Source organism: Pelodiscus sinensis, chromosome 1, assembly GCF_049634645.1.
Source record: "Pelodiscus sinensis isolate JC-2024 chromosome 1, ASM4963464v1, whole genome shotgun sequence".
In the NCBI taxonomy this organism is placed as follows: domain Eukaryota; kingdom Metazoa; phylum Chordata; order Testudines; family Trionychidae; genus Pelodiscus; species Pelodiscus sinensis.
The window spans coordinates 39,806,370-39,822,196 of NC_134711.1; the positions used below are offsets into that span (position 1 = coordinate 39,806,370).

Sequence of the window (15,827 nt, forward strand, 5' to 3'; positions counted from 1 at the left end):
GCAGGGTAGAGGGACTGAACCTACCCTGGTGCACCAGGTCCCAATCCAGAGCCCTATAAAACCAGTAGTCCTTGGTTCTCACTTGGTTTCCTGTTTTAACAGCCACAATCCCTGGATCGCATCCTAAAAGTGGTTCCTGCTCTGTCAGTTCCCTGGGGATGTTGGTCTTCTGGCTCACTCTGATCTAGGGATGGCAAGCGAATAGTCGAGTAGTCTGCTCAACTACTCACCTCCCCCCACACTTTGCTGCCTCTAATACAGAGGCAGCAAGGGTAGGGGAAACAGGAGCTGGTGTTGGTGGGAGGCGGCTTAAAAGCAGGTTCCCCCCAGCACTGTCTCCACAATGCTGCCTGCCCCAGTGGGTGACGGTATGGGAGGCTGCCCTGAGGCTCGGGCAGTGGCCCGGGCTGTCCACGGCCCCTGTCCACAAGAGGGTCCCAGCCCGCCAACAGAGGCTGCTGGACCCAACACAAGCCAAGACTGAGCAAGCCTGGCTCAATCCCAGATCATGCCAGTCCGGGACTGCTGCAGCTGTGTGTTTTAAATGTAGTAAGAGCTGCCTAGCTCTTATTACATCTAAAATGCAGAGCCACAGCAGTTCTGGACCCGGTGGAAGTCAGGACTCCTCATTCCCAGCTTGCGCTGGGTCTGTGACCTACCCTCCTGTGGCTCTGCATTTTAAATGTAGTAAGAGCCGGGCAGCTCTTATTATATTTAAAATGCAGAGCCACAGTGGTCCTAGTCCTGTCCCAGCTTGCGCCTGTCTGGGATCTACCCCTGCTGCGGCTCTTCAATTTAAATGTAATAGAAGCCGGGCTGCCTGCATGCCCAGCTCCTAGTACATTTAAACTGCAGACCCGCAGCAGGGGTAACTCCTAAACCGACATGAGCCAGGACAGAGCACCTTCCCTTATTGAGTACACGATTAGTCAGTTACTCGCCTCTTAACATCCTTACTCTGATCCTCCGGGGCCAGCAGGGGTTCCACTGTCAATCCCACTAGCTCAGCCTCCATCACCTGTAGCTCCCAGTAATACCCAGTCAGGAGCCCAGAGCATGTTCCATTCCTCCTCAGCCAGCCTGGACTGAGCTGCATGACTCTCTTTGATATCCTGCCTCCAGGTTGAACATTTCCAGCAGGAACAAAGGCGTACCCCTTCACAGAGGGGAAAAAAACATTTTTCCAATTGGTAGAAAAGTTATGTGCAGAAATTGTCAATAATCTTATATTGGCCCACATAATTATTTTAACTTGTCCATGTGAACAGTTGAATTAAGTTTACCATGCATTTTATTTACCTTTTCAGTGTTGAATCTTTGTTGTTTTTATTCTGATACTGAAAAAGTCCATGCTAATCGTGTTGTCAGTGATAATAGAGTGGGAACCTACAGCTATCCCGCTTATATTTTGGTATACTTTTTCATATGTTCACAGGAGTTCATTTTATATTGCTCCCATGAATGCCTTACTAACATCATCTTGTAAGTACTGGAACTAGAGCTGGTTGGGATATTTTCAGCTAAGAGAAAGTTTATCAAAGCTGAAACATAACTGAGATGCATCAGTTTCAACAACATTTTTGCCCTATGAATCAGGGAGGAGACTCCCTGTAGTCTGGTAATTATGGCACTGGTCTGGAATGTGGGAGAAACAGGGTCCTGTCCCTGATTTGCCTGATTGAGAACAGTATTTCATCTAAGATCCCTCTGAATCATACAACTTGAATTTAGGTCTCCTACCTCCCTATCTTCTGCCATAATCACTAGGATAGGATGACACTCTTTTTGTCTCTTCTGGGTGAAAGAGCTCAAGGTTTGATCTGAAAATAGACATTTTGATACAAATGCATTTTTATAAAAATAAGTCTTGATGCTTTGTAAGTTTCTCTAAATCAGAATTATTGTCCTCTAATCAGGTGTATCTGTCCTGTAATGTACCTAGAATGAAAAAATTGGAAAAGTAAATAGTTATGCATTTGTCCTGTAATGAAAAGTTTGTACTGTATCTAAATGCAAATTGTTTTTAACCAGTGTATAACTTTCATTCAGGTATTTAAATCTAAATAATTTACCATTCACACTTTTTGAATACATAGGTTTATTGTGTTAATTAACTACTAATGTATCATTGCTTAGTTTTCCTTAAACTAAAGTTTGTTCCCTAATCCAAGTTAATTGGACTTCATGTAGACACAGGGAACTGCCCACACAGAACATCTTTCAGGACTGGGACTTCAATTAGACATCACAGCAAGAGGAAACAAGGCAAAAGAAAAGGTATTGAGGAGAGTAGATGGGAATATTATTAGTAAGCTGTAGTTTCTCAGCCATAGCTAGTGCATTCCATGATACAGTATAGAGGCTGTTTTTAATTTTTGTAATGAATGTTTTGGTTGTCTAAGTTACACTTTGAATAGCTGAAGATATTTAATTTAGATATACAATAATTTACAATTAATAATTATAATTTTAAATTAATTGATATTTTTATATTATATGTATCGGTGTGACCTGCTGAATATTACTTACTCTGAAGGAATATCTATAAAAATTGAATTGTTTCTATTTGATATCCCAGAATATTTGAAAATATTGACACTTTTTAAAGACCCACAGAATTTTGCCATCTATTGCTCATATCTACAGTATTTTTCCTGCTCCTGAATTCCAACTTAATTTTTAAGCTAACAATCTAGTACAAGCTACAAAGAGTTTTCTTTTAAATTAGTCTCAGCATCAGCTCAGAAGTAATACTGGCAAGTGATATTGCTTGAAAGTTTACATGCAGTATATGAGTTGTGCTGAAGGATGCTATATAACTAATAAATAGGTAGTTCTTCGCCATTACAACATTCAGTCAGGCAAACAAATTAAAGAATAGTTCATCTTCAATACCTATGTCATCCCTGATTTAAAAAAAAAAAAACAGGCGTAAGGTTTTTTGGGAGAAGCAGAGACGAGAATGCAATATAGGCTGGGGACAATTTCTAAGCTATTTTTGATTAGTATGAAACCTTGCTGAGTGCAGATTGTCCCACATCCACCTATGGAGTGTTTCCTTAACCTTTCTGTGAAGCCATGTGGAACTAGTTAGTGCCTGTGACAGAATACTAGATAAGACAGATAACAAGTTTGATCCATCATGGTAGTTCTCCATGCTACCCTATCCTGACTTGGTGGGACCATCTGAACAGTTGAATCATTTAGTATCAATGATTTTGCCATCCTTTATTGTCTACTGAGTCTGCCACTAAGGATGCCAACAATCACAATGGCACTGTTTGTGACGTGTGTTTTGGAGTTGTGGAAAACATTTACAGGGTGGACACCTTGTCTACTAGGACCTGGACTGAGGCCACTGCATTAATGGCACATAGTCATGAAGGGGGCTAATACATTTGCCTTAGATGCACTCTTACAAGCTGGAAATTATCCCTACAGATTAACATTATCTGCACAATGGAGGTGTCAGCAACTTGATAAATAAGTGCATTGGCAGAACTGTATGGAAAAGCTTGAACAGCATATTGTCCAAATTGTGTCTCTTTAAATGCCTCCAATTTTGGAAACTGGTGGATATTCTCTTCAAATCATTCCTAAAGTGAGGCTGTGTACAGCTGGTCTTAGTCATTTATTTTATTAGCTTTCTATTTAAGCATATGCACAACTATTTAATTAATGTTAGGGACTGTAACAGGGTGACACTCACGTCTCATGAACAGCCCCTCAAGTGTGTGTGTTTACCCTCACTCTAGTCCAAAGCCTCTTCAGCAACTCAACCCTCTGGCTAAGTCTCACAGCCTGTGTGCAATCAAACACAAACCTTTTCTAGGATACAGATTTTAACAGGGGCCCTTCTCAGTGCCCTCTAAATAGTGTCTCTGAGTCCATTCCCTTAAGCCGTTCCCTATTCTGGTAGAGAATGGTGTCTCCAGGGCTTCCTCCCTTTGAAAACAATATCTATGCCCTTACCCCAGCCCTTACCTGGCTTTATTTCAGGCCAGGTCTACACTAGACCTGGAAGGTTGGCTTAAGGTACGCAACTCCAGCTACATAAAATTTGTATCTGGAGTCTGCTTACCTTAAAGCCGAGCTTGGCACCATCTTCACAGAGGGAGGTTTTCTCCCATCAGCTTCCCTTATTCCTCGTGATTGCAAGAAGTACAGGCACCAGACAAAGTGCCTTCACCAGTCAATTTATGGGTCTTAACTAGACCTGCTCAATCGAATGCCAGAAGAGTGATCTCCAGCATGGCAATTGAAGACGTGCCCTCAGAGTGCCATCATAATCCATTTTCACTAAACTCACCACAATGAGCTGTCCACAGTGCTTCCACTCTCCCCTCCAGTCTGTCTCCCACTCTGCTCAGCTTGAGGTCTCTAGGGGAACTGAATTGCCTCTGGTCCTTTTATAGGGCCTTCTTTGCCCCTGATTGGTCACTTCTCCTTCAGTCACTCTAGCCTTCTTGAAGGACCTCTCTATTGCTTATCCAAGGCAGGGTATAGCAGGACCACAAGCCTTCTGACGGGGGGGGAGGCTCAGGGTCTGGTCCACCCTATCACAGGGGATAGGTCTAGACTATGGGGCTTTATCAGAAAAAGCTACGCAAATTGTGCTCCACAATTCACATAGCTTTTTCCGATTGCTTTTCCTGAAAAGGCTTTTCTGCCATTTGGCCCCATCTAGACGGGGCCAAATAGTGAAAAAGCCTCCTTTTTCAGCAGAGCTCTTATCCCTCCTGGTATGAATTACACAGGACTCCCTGAAAGAGCGTGTTGGCTATTCCATGAAAAAAAGCAAAAGAGCAAATGAGCTCCCTGTTCGCAGGAGGGGTTTTTGGGGATACCTAGGAAAAAAACCTGTAGTCTAGATGTAGCAGAACACAACATATTTACTTACTTCTCTTTTCTATTACCACCTGCTTTCTTATATGGCCTCAATTATTATATATCTTTTATAATAAATGAATTAAAAAATTAAAACTCTAATATAACAGAGAAACTATAATCAAGATATTATGTTTTCAAAACCAGTTTAAATTGTGGATTATTATACTTAAAAGAATGTGACTGAACATTTACAAAATATAAAGTAATGTTCCAGAAAACATCTTTTGGGAAGGAAAATGTTTTCATAAAAGTAGCAGTCATAAGCACTATCTGAGGAATTCTATCTCAGTAATAATCTGTGAATCTAATTGATCTGGTCAAGGTTCAATCACCTAACTTTAGAACAGCAAAAAGTTAACTGAATTATACATAACGTAGGATGTTTAAGTAAATTGTAATTTTCCTTTTTTGCCAATTCCTTGTAGCAACATGCAGTATATTCTTTGCCTAGTTTAAGTTAAAAAAGAATATATCAGAGAAATCTCTATCCACAGTGAAATATTGTTCTATTTAAGAGACAAACAAACCCTTTGTCTTGAAACTACCAGGCATTCTTTTGTAAAATATGTAAATTATGATAAAGCCGTTGATCTTGTGGCATCCAGATTTGAAAAAGCTGTCTTCAGTTCTTAATACAGCTGCAAATCAACTTTCAGATTTAGTTTAGAATCTTTTTACTGTAGCAGTTATAGATTAGCTTTATGTTGTCTTTGTGAAGCATTTTGATGATCTATGACAGCAGTAATTTTGTAATAGTCTTGTACATTGCTCTTTCCTTTGTAATTTAACAATCAGTTTTGATTGAAAATTACCTCAGAGATACTGTTATCCCAGTTTTATATTCTACTTATTATCACACTTTCCTTTCCAACCCAGGTAGATAATGTTAGCTCCAGTAAAATTGAATCCAGATATATTTAGCTTTTAAAAGAGTATTCATGGAGATTAGAAGCTGTTGTGTAAATATATTCAGAGTAAAATCCTCTCCTGTTGAAGTCAAGGGAGTTTGCCTTTGGCTGCAGTGGGTTCAGGATTTCACACTCAATTCTTTAGGTTCAAAATTACTTATCCAGAAGCTTCCTTAAACCACAAGTGATGGTAATTGCTTACTCATTGCAAGAAAGGTCCACACCATTTGTTTTATTTTTACCCCCATAGAGGTTTTACTATTTATAGTAATTATTATTTATTCAAGAGAGTGTGTCTCTTGCTGCCAGCCAAGATTCCATTCACAGGTTAGCTTTATCTACATGTAATTAAATTTCAAATTAGTTTTAAGTGCTAAGTACATAGCTATTTTTTAATATATCACTACTTACCATAGTTTGAGAGATACTCATTATGCTTTAACAAGCCATATGTTATGGAATTCAGTCCATGAATTACCTTCAGATTACACTCGACTGATTTAGTCATGATCCTTTACAAGAGGCTAGCCAAGAATGCTCAACAGTTGTATCATCTGTTCTTTAGTTCTGGTGTGTCAGCTAGTTACTTTTTTCCTTTGTAATCTCTCCTCTATATACAGTTTGGTTCTGCACCCTTTGGTCCTCACTGGTCCTGAACAAGGGAATTTGCTGGACTGAGGAGGTTCCCTGTCACTGGCCCCTCATCTCCCCAGTTGGCTCTGCTTCCAGCCCCACCCCCTGCCTTCAGCCAGCTGTGCTGCCAGTCCTGGGCGGACCCCTCAGCCCTGGGGCTCCTGGCAACACAGCCAGACCAATCTCCCCTGAGACTCGCAGCTGCACTGCTAGAACCCTTGCAGTGGGGCTCCCAGTGCCGCTTGATCCCCCTCATGCAGGGCTCCCTGCACCTCCTGAGCCCCTACCCCCAGGCTCCTGGACTGTCGCTGGTCTCCCTGCCCCTGGGCTCTCTGGTTCAGGAACATACATGGTACTATCGGACCACAGATGTTGCCGGACTAGAAAGGCCCAGTTTAGAGAGTACAGCCTATAATTGTTTGTTCACGGGGTCATTTGCTAAATACTGCTATGCATGATTGCCTTTATAAAATCTCTGAGAGGCTTTCTCATTCACACAGCATTAAGGAATTTCCCAGAAAAAAAATCTCAACTTCAAGATGATTACTTAATGTCCTCAATCTTGTCTCTTGCAATTTTATTTCTTATGTTTCATTACCTATATTGCTTAATTACTATACTTAGTTATGTTTTCTCTGATTTCAGTGGTAATAAACTAAGGTCACTCATAAAGACCATTGGAGTATGGCACACAAAAACAGAATCATAAGAAAGTAAGGACATAAAATCAAGGTTCTAGTTGGAGAAAATAGTTTAAAATGAAGGAAAAAATGAAAGCTCAAAGGACCCCACCTGAACCAGTATACGTTTCCTGTGTTACTTGCATAGAAAGTTAAGAGCTTCATAAACTTTTATCTTTGGGTCTAGTAGTAAGTTTTCTATGTGTAATTTGCCTAGATACTATGGCAGTGGGTACTTGATAAATTATTGAACAAATAAATAGGAAATAAAAGCAAAACATCTGTGGAAAGGATTCATTTGAAATTCCACATAAAGTATTTGATGATATAGCTGAAATCTTTTTGATCATGGATAAGTGTATAAAACTGAAGGCTTTCCTTTTCCCTCAGTGCTGTATAGTTTTTTGCTAGAATGGAATATATTGAATATATATGGAAGTTATTCTGAAAATTACTATCTTTTTATAGTCATCTCTTAAATAGGGCTGGATTACCCACTTGGTGAAATTGGCCAGTGCATAAAGCTCCCAGTTTATGTATCATATCATGTATGTGAGAATGTCCTGATGTCTTATTGACATCACATAGAAACTGGAGAATATAAGGAGCAGATTGCCTGGTGCTTGAGAGAAAACTTCAGGGTTTAAGCTTTTCAGAACTTGTATAGTGGCAAGTTTACAGTTAAATCAGTCGTCTCTCAAACACTGACAGTGTTGGGGTAGGTAAAAAAAAAATGAATTGGAGTCTGGGATGACTGTACATCAGTGGGTAAGAGGTCTAGCCAGAATAGGCATTGCCATTTCCCTTTAAACATGTTTTCCCTTTTGTCCTGGAAGTCTTGGAAGATGGTTGCACTGAACAGTGTCTTGTTTTGTCTTCACGCTTGTCTATAAAAACATTTGAGGGTCGAAGCGCTTTCCCCCTCCCTATAAGCTGCTGATTAAGACAATAGGTATTGCTGATTCAACTAAAAACCAGTAAACAACAAACATGGGCGAGTAGAATTGTATTCATCACCTACTTATTAATATTCAGACACCGGCCCCTCCCCCAAAGGGATCCACATAGTGATGGTTAACTACCCTAGATGCTGAGGATACATCGGGTTAGTGTGCATTCTCCCAAAGTTGTGTGCCAAGTGGCCCTGAAGGTCAAGTATGCCTTCAATTGCTTGGCCTCTGGCTTCCTCCCTATCGAATTGCCTCTTGTTGGCCAGAAGGGGCTAATGCAAGCTGGAAGAAGCCTGAACAGAGTTTGGGTCAATTAGGGGAAGCTTGTAAAGAATCATTAGGGTGCTTGCGGGGGCAGACATGTATATAGGGAGTTGCCGAGCAAAGATGGGCAATTAGGCCCTGACCAGGGAAGTTGCAGGACCTGGTTCCCATTGAAGTAACTTTGTGAGAGCAGTACTGGGCAGGCTCAGGGGGCTAGAAGAGGGAGGCCCCTGCCTGATACCTTCCAGGCTGCTGGCCTTGCCACAAGGGCCAGGAGGGTGCAAAGAGTCACAGGGGAAGTAGCCCAGGGAATAAAAGGCAGTGAAGGGGAGTTGAGAAGGGCAGGACAAGGCTGCCACCGGAGGGTCCTTGTGTTGGGACCTAGAATAGTGGGTGGGCTTGAGTCCCCTCCTTCCCCACTTGCATTACATCTTGCCACTAAGGCGTGACCCATATAAACTGTGGCTTGCCTCTGAGATGAAGGGGCTGGGCTTGGAAGCCACAGCTGGACACAGTGGCGGGTGAACCACATGACGGCTGATATACTGCTGGTAGGGGAATGAGAGATAACTGTAGTGAGTACTGCTGGAGGACAGTGCCCTGAAGAGGACACCATGGTCCAGGAGTGATGCAGGTCCAAAGTTTAATGGGGAGACACCAGCCAGCAGGAGGACCTGCTGATAAGAGCTAATTCCCAGTGTTACTGATAGGAGATGCCATGGCAGTGAGTCATGCCCCGTGACGCCCCCAAAGAATAGTCTGTACACTAGTTTCCAGGTTAGCTATAAGGGATTTGGTGATGTTTCCCAGAGTTAAAATGTCGTTCCAAAATGCACTAAGGGCCGACCCCTGCAACAGGAAGGATCATTGCAGAGCAGCAGGGAGACTATTTAAGAGTCTGAACTATAATTAAGGTAAGTTACATGCATGAATCCAGGGGAAAATTGATCCATTTGTCATATTGTCATATGAGTAGAAGTGTAGCTCACAGGACTGGTATGTTTTGTTACTAAAGAACTGAGGGGACAATGTTCAACAATCTACTTTATTGTTTGGCAGTGTGGTCTAGTGTATAAGGAGCTGAACTGGGACATATGATACTGGGACTCTGCCAACAGACTTCTAAGAAATCTGTAGCAAGTCATAAGAAAATAAGTACAGTCCTACTACTCTGTCTTCTAACAGTGCCCAATGACAGATGCTTCAGAGGGAATGAACAGAACAAGCCAATTATTGAGTCATCCATCACCTGTTGTTCAGTTCTCTGACTGGTAGAAATGTATGGATGCCCAGAACATGGGGTTGCATCCCTGACCATCCTGGCTAATAGCCATTGATGGAACTATCCTCCTTGAATTTACCTCATTTTTTGAGCCCATTTACACACTTGACCTTCATCTTGCCCCGTGCCTCCGTTTTCTCATCTGTAACAGGTAGTAGAGCAGATTCCTTCCTCCATTTGGACAGCATTTTGAAGTCTTTGAATGAAAAACTCAGTATGAAGGTTTGGTTGGTATTTTTATGATTTATTTACATCTGCATTTCAGATCATGCCAGTACAGGAAGTATTGGTGTTAGATTGCATTTTCTTTGCTCATCTGGTTGGTTTTCTGGGTGTATCCATTTGTTTTGGGTTTATTTCATTTGGTTTTTTTCCCTCCAGATGTTTTCTTATTGTGTAGGAATAGTATATTTTAAAGAACAGTAACAGGCAACAATCATTTTTATACATGTAAAATACTGACTTTTTTAATACATTTTGGTGCACATTTTTCTCTTCCTGTTTTTGTGTTATAGATCAGGGAATACAATGAACAAATGCAGGGAATTACCAGTATTGGCTTTGCATCCTTGACATTTGATGGAACTGTGGGAGCACCAATAGTACCTCGAACCTCTAGTAAATTGTACACTTTCACAGAAGAAGAACAGAAAACAATAGAAGAACTACGTATTTGGGCAGCTAGTAATCTTTCAGTCTTTGGGCCAACAGCAAAATTGTCTGGTGTCCAGCCAATGCTGTTTTTTGACCTCACTTGCCAACTCTTAGGGAAAGCAGAAATAGATGGATCTTCCTTTCTTCTCAAGGTAGGTTTTTAAATAATGTATATAATTTGATTTAAATAGTTGTTACAGCTTGGCTGTTATAAAGCTTTGAGGTGGGATTGTGTGTCAAGATTTTAATGAACTCACTTGATCTTACATTTAAATAATTTTATATAGGATAATTTTAGACATTTAAGGGTTATTTTAGTAAATATATGATCCTCAACCAATTCAGTTGAATACAAATTAATGTTTTTTGTCTTTAAAGGCATTCATCTGACCTATTTCTCTAGAATTGTTAAAAAATATTGGTGTGAAAAGGTGTATATTCAGAACATGATTTCACAAGCATTTATAGTTAGAAATCACAGAATTTCTTAATACTGAAAAATGATATTGTCCATTTTAAGTTTTTACCTTGTTGCTAGTAAAATTAAATTTATTTTACATACACTTCTGTGTATTATGTTCCATTAGCACATATGCAGGATAATTTAATGCAGTATGTAAAATTGTTTAGCTCCATCTATCCATCCGTCCACTATCTTTTTGAGACATTTGAGTTAGCCTTTATTAGTTGTTTATAAGTTCATATGGGACCTGTGCTTAAGTAAAGAAACAAAATACAAAGCATCACTCTGCTTGAAAGCACTTTCTAGGAATGAATATTTAACATCAACTAAATGAAAAGGGATCAGTGTAATTTTTCTGAATTAACAACTGCTACAGTAGATTGGTTTTATCTTGAAACCCCTTCACGAGTTGACTGTTGAGAAATAAGAGCCAGTCTGATGTTTTCCATCTCAGGATGTTTGTTTTTATATATAGTGGGCTCAAGAAACAATTATCTGAAGCCATAAGTTGGTATTTTTAGAAAGGAAGAAAATAATGTATTATTTCTTCATTAGAGCAGTAGATGTTCTCTTGCAGAACATTGTTTAGAAATATTACTTAAGCTGCATCCTGCAACATGCCCTACAGCTGTTATAAACATTTTAATTCAAATAAACCTATGTAAAATGGATGCCAAAAAGGCCTAATAAAATGATTTAAGCACTTTGTGAACTGGAGGTAAAATGTTCATAGTTCATTACCTCAATAAGCACACATTCATGTTGTGAGATCCTTTTGTAAGAACGTTTCATTGCTGTCTGTTTATTTCAAATTTGACAGAGCCTTGCATTTGTGTCATTTTTATATAATCAAGGGACCAATTGGGAGAGGGGTAAATAAAGGCTTGACTTGTGAAAGTAAAACATTGATAAAACCCTAGCATGATAGATCAATTTGTTTGTAGTAGCAACCTTGACAGTGTCATTTTTATAGGAGTAGCATAAAGTTATTACATGCATAACACTTTATTAAAATATAGCAGCTAGACAAATTCCAAAATGCAAAGCAATTCTGAATTAATACTGGTATGGCATTGTTAATGCACTTCTTTGTGCTTAAGTGCTAAAGTCCATCTGAGTCTTTAGCAAATATAAATCTTGTTATAAGCAAGGCTCATACTTTTGGCAGGGCCTCTGTTATTCTGTGCTGAATTGCTAAAGGGTAGTGTCCATGCCACCAGCTTTCACATAGTTCAGTTATTACTCTTGTCTGTCGTCTTATAATGTAAAGCAGTGATTAATTTTGACTATTTAATAATTGTCAACAGAGCAGTACTCAGTGAATAAGTGTGTGAAGGTATTCATCACTGTGGCACCCTAAAAGACATTTTGAAGTGACTCCGAGAAACAATCAAATTTAGTTCCAGGGCTTTGTGTGTGACCCATAGTATTTGTTTAACCAGTGTTAGACACCGTATTGCACAAGTACTAAGAGACCAAATGACCATATGCAAGAAATGAGTCAAGAGCAATTGACAAGTGGTTACCAACTACACTGAGAATTTTCTGTTTCAATTCAGGGATACTCAGATCCATACCCTGGAGCAAAAGCTATCAGAAGCAGTTGATGAAGAAGGAAATAACAAACACTGAACTGAATTTTTAATGCTTAAACAAGATGAAGTTTACAAGATTAAAATACCTATTTTTCCTTCATTAAATTGCCTCTACCCGCCTCTGTCATAGGAATAGCATGCCCTGGCATGGGACCATTCAAAGCTTTAGCACCTAAGGGGTGCATGGATGATTCCTTTTGCAACATTTTGTATTCATGAATATAAAAGGCCTCCACCCATGACAGTTCCTCAGTTCCTGCCTTTCCATCAGTAGTGATGGAACCAGTTCCTGTTTCCTGCACAGGTTTGATTTAGTTGGCATACCAAATAGCCTTTTTAGCCTTTTAAATAGCCTAATGTTCACATTTTTGGTTCATAGTATAGCAGGAATTGGTCCCTGCAGTAGCAGGAGAAATGGAAGTCTTTAAAGAAAAAATGAGTGGCAGTATTCCCTCTACAATTTTCCATCATTGAGCAGATTGAATTTTCTTATGTGCAACACCAATATTGAGGTAGTGTGTGAATATGCACCCACGAGTACAACCAAAAAACATAGATATAAATATGTATTTTATATAATCCATAGATATAGAAAATATATTTAAACAAGGGATAATTAACAAGGAGCAATGTTTATGATTATTTAATAAGAAATCAAATAAAAAGAAAATTAACACTACCCTTGACAGAAGAAGTGGGTTGTGCCCACAAAAGTTCGTGATACTATTTGTGTATTTTTTGTTCGTCTGTAAGGTGCTACAGGAACATTGTTGTTTTTTAATTTTTTTTTTTTAGTTACAGACTAACATGGTTACCCCTCTGAGATATTTGCGTACATGTATAATCATACTTTCTAATGGACAGATGCATGTTTTAAAGATCTTGCAAATAAGGTTTCATCCTATAAAACAGCTGGTATCACACCTAGTACTTGCTATTTCTGTCTCATAAGAGCCAGAACTCTACCAGCTATCAAAGATCTGGCCTTAATGCAATACAGTTTACTATGCATTAATTAGTAACATGGGATTTTAAAAAATAAGTAAGATCAGAGTTTTCAATATCTGTAACACACAAAAAAATCTGTTAAAAGAATCTTTTCTTTCTTACCTTAAGCTATTAACACCTATGTAAACTTTATTTGAAATGTAATCATGCAAATGTCCTGGCATAGCCCCCCTCTCCATGCAGTCGGCTTCAGGCCCTTTCTAAAAGAACTGTTATGGTACTAAAAGAAGTAACCCCCCCATCCCCAATTGCCTAAGATAACATCTAGAACACTGTTTCTTAAACTGTGTTCCGTGGAACACAGGTGTTCCATGAACAACTCACAAGTGTGCTGTGACCTCTTCTTTGTTTTTGTTAACTTCTTTGTTTTTGTCTTTTTTTGTCTGACAACATTTTTTTTTTTTTTTTTTTTTTAGAAAATTTTCATTGGTGTTCCACGTAAAAAAATATTATTGTTTGGTGTTCCGTGGTCTCAAAAAGTTTAAGAAACACTGATCATGGGCATGTTTAGACTACATCCCTCTTTTGAAAGAAACCCGAGGAGTACAGGATCTTTTGGAAAAGGTTGTTTTTTTTTTTGTTTTTTTTTTAAAGAACTGCATCTAGATGGCGGTTTTACTTTCGAAAAGCCCTTTTTCAAAAGAATGCGTGGCCGCCATTATGCAAATGCAGCGTGGGAAATTCAAATCCCGGCTTCATTTGCAATTTCGATCTGTCTAATTTACATCCCTCTTTCGAAAGAGGGACGTAGTCTAGACATGCTCCTACAGAACAAATTTACCAGAGGGTCCAGTCTGCACAGTTCCCAAGGAAACATGCAGTTTCACAATCATCTTACTCTTAATCCAACATCTTGTGTTTCACCTCTCACAATGTTTCCTCACAACATGGGATTCTCTCCTTCTCCCAAAAATCCTTACCAAATGTCTTGATTCAACCAGAAAACTGTCTTCCCCCCCCCACCACCACCACCCACCCACACCCATTTGCAGCATCTGCACATATAGACCATTACTGTCCTCTTTTCCTGAAGCCAGGGAGGGAAGCTTTCCAAGTATGGAACTCAGAGTTAAAAAGGGAGGGAGAGCTAAAGTGATCAGAGAGATGGCTGAAACTGGGGAGTGTTTTCCATTTTCAGTGACAGAGCAGGGAGAAGGTTGGTCTTGCTCTCACTGGGGGAGATGCTGACTTGATTCTAAAAAGGGTGAAAGTATGAAAGTACAGAGGAGGGGGAAGAGAGAGGTGCTGTCTTGTTATCATGGAGCGGGGGTGCAAGTTGGCAAGAGTACGAGGAAAGTAGGAGGCAGAGAAGTAAAAAAATCAACTGCCCTGCTCTGAATGGACAGCAGGGGAGTGGACACAGGGGAAAACAGGGGATCCCTTCCCAGCTAGTTTCCCAACGGGAGGGCTAGGGAATAAGCAGAAAGGTCGGGGAGGCTGCTACCCTGTTAGCGGTTCACAGGGCAGGGGAGGATTTAGGAGCAAAGTAGAGAAGTTGATCCAATCAGATTGTGCCTGTAACTTACCCAGCTTTTTCCACGTGACTAGTGGCAGGCAAAGAAGCACCCATCCCTCTTCTCCTACAGCCAGCAGCTTCACCACAATCTGTGTCACATGATCCCCTAAGTACTTCCTGCCTCCCGAATTGGTGAACTCGCTTACTCCCAGTGAGTACAGACCCTCCAGGGGAGGTGGGGAGGACTAGAGTAGAGGCTGGAGCCAGTATAGCAGGCAGCAGCAGCAATTGCTGCTGCTTCTACTCTTCCACTGAGCAAGAGACAGTGCCCTTCCCCGGCCCCCCTTTCCCAGCCGATCAGCTAAGCTCCCTGCCTATGCAGGGAGCTCTGAACCTCTGCACAGGTGCTCAGAAAAGGGCTGCGTGCCTGCACAGGTGCACAGCTTACAGGGAACCCTGGTCAGTGGCTTCTTGTTCTAGCAAATATATTGGTTCTATCCACTCATTCCTTGTGTTTCAACTATTTAAGTAGGAAATATGAGTTCATTCGCATCTATTAAATTATTAAGGAACCACAGGTTAGAGGCCTTTGTTGGAAGATCAGTGGCTAATGGGTATGAAAAAGGATAGCCTTAAAAGGAGCCCACAGGTCTTCCAGGTTCCCTGCCAAGGGAGAATAAGATCTTTGGATCAGGATTTCAGTTCCATTTTTTGAGTATTGGATTACAGCTAGTTGAAAAATGAGGGGAGAAATTTTATAATACACAAACACTGCTGCACTTTCTGTCAATTGACCAGCTCCACTGCTGAAACCATCAGTCAAGGAAGTCTTTGATCCCTTATTCTGGTAATTTAAAATATAAAAATACTGACAACATTGGAATAGTTCAGTTAATAGGTACCAATCTTCCAAATCAGGTAACTTGATAGATCTAAAGTTGGATAGAATTATACACTGGTGCAAACATTGGTGGAATTTGGGACAACTTAGGATCTATAACTGCAAGTTCTTTTTTCCCCGCTCTGGGTCTTCAACAAGGATGG

The 15,827-nt window shown here is 40.2% G+C and overlaps 1 protein-coding gene and 1 long non-coding RNA gene across 7 annotated transcripts in view; one reads left to right on the plus strand and one right to left on the minus strand.

Annotated features, from left to right (window-relative positions):
* POT1 (protection of telomeres 1) overlaps nucleotides 1-15,827 on the plus strand; it is a 152,212-nt gene that overhangs the window by 87,117 nt on the left and 49,268 nt on the right. For 4 of the 6 annotated variants that reach the window (XM_075928408.1, XM_025184410.2, XM_075928396.1 and 1 more), the window contains 2 exons: nucleotides 2,191-2,277; nucleotides 10,123-10,413. In XM_075928408.1, coding sequence (XP_075784523.1) covers nucleotides 2,191-2,277; nucleotides 10,123-10,413 — 378 coding nt within the window. The remainder of the gene's footprint in view (nucleotides 1-2,190; nucleotides 2,278-10,122; nucleotides 10,414-15,827) is intronic. The other 2 variants (XM_075928414.1, XM_075928429.1) reach the window with 1 other exon arrangement.
* Nucleotides 1-15,827, minus strand: part of LOC142829264 (uncharacterized) — a 32,359-nt gene that overhangs the window by 12,961 nt on the left and 3,571 nt on the right. The window lies entirely within an intron of this gene.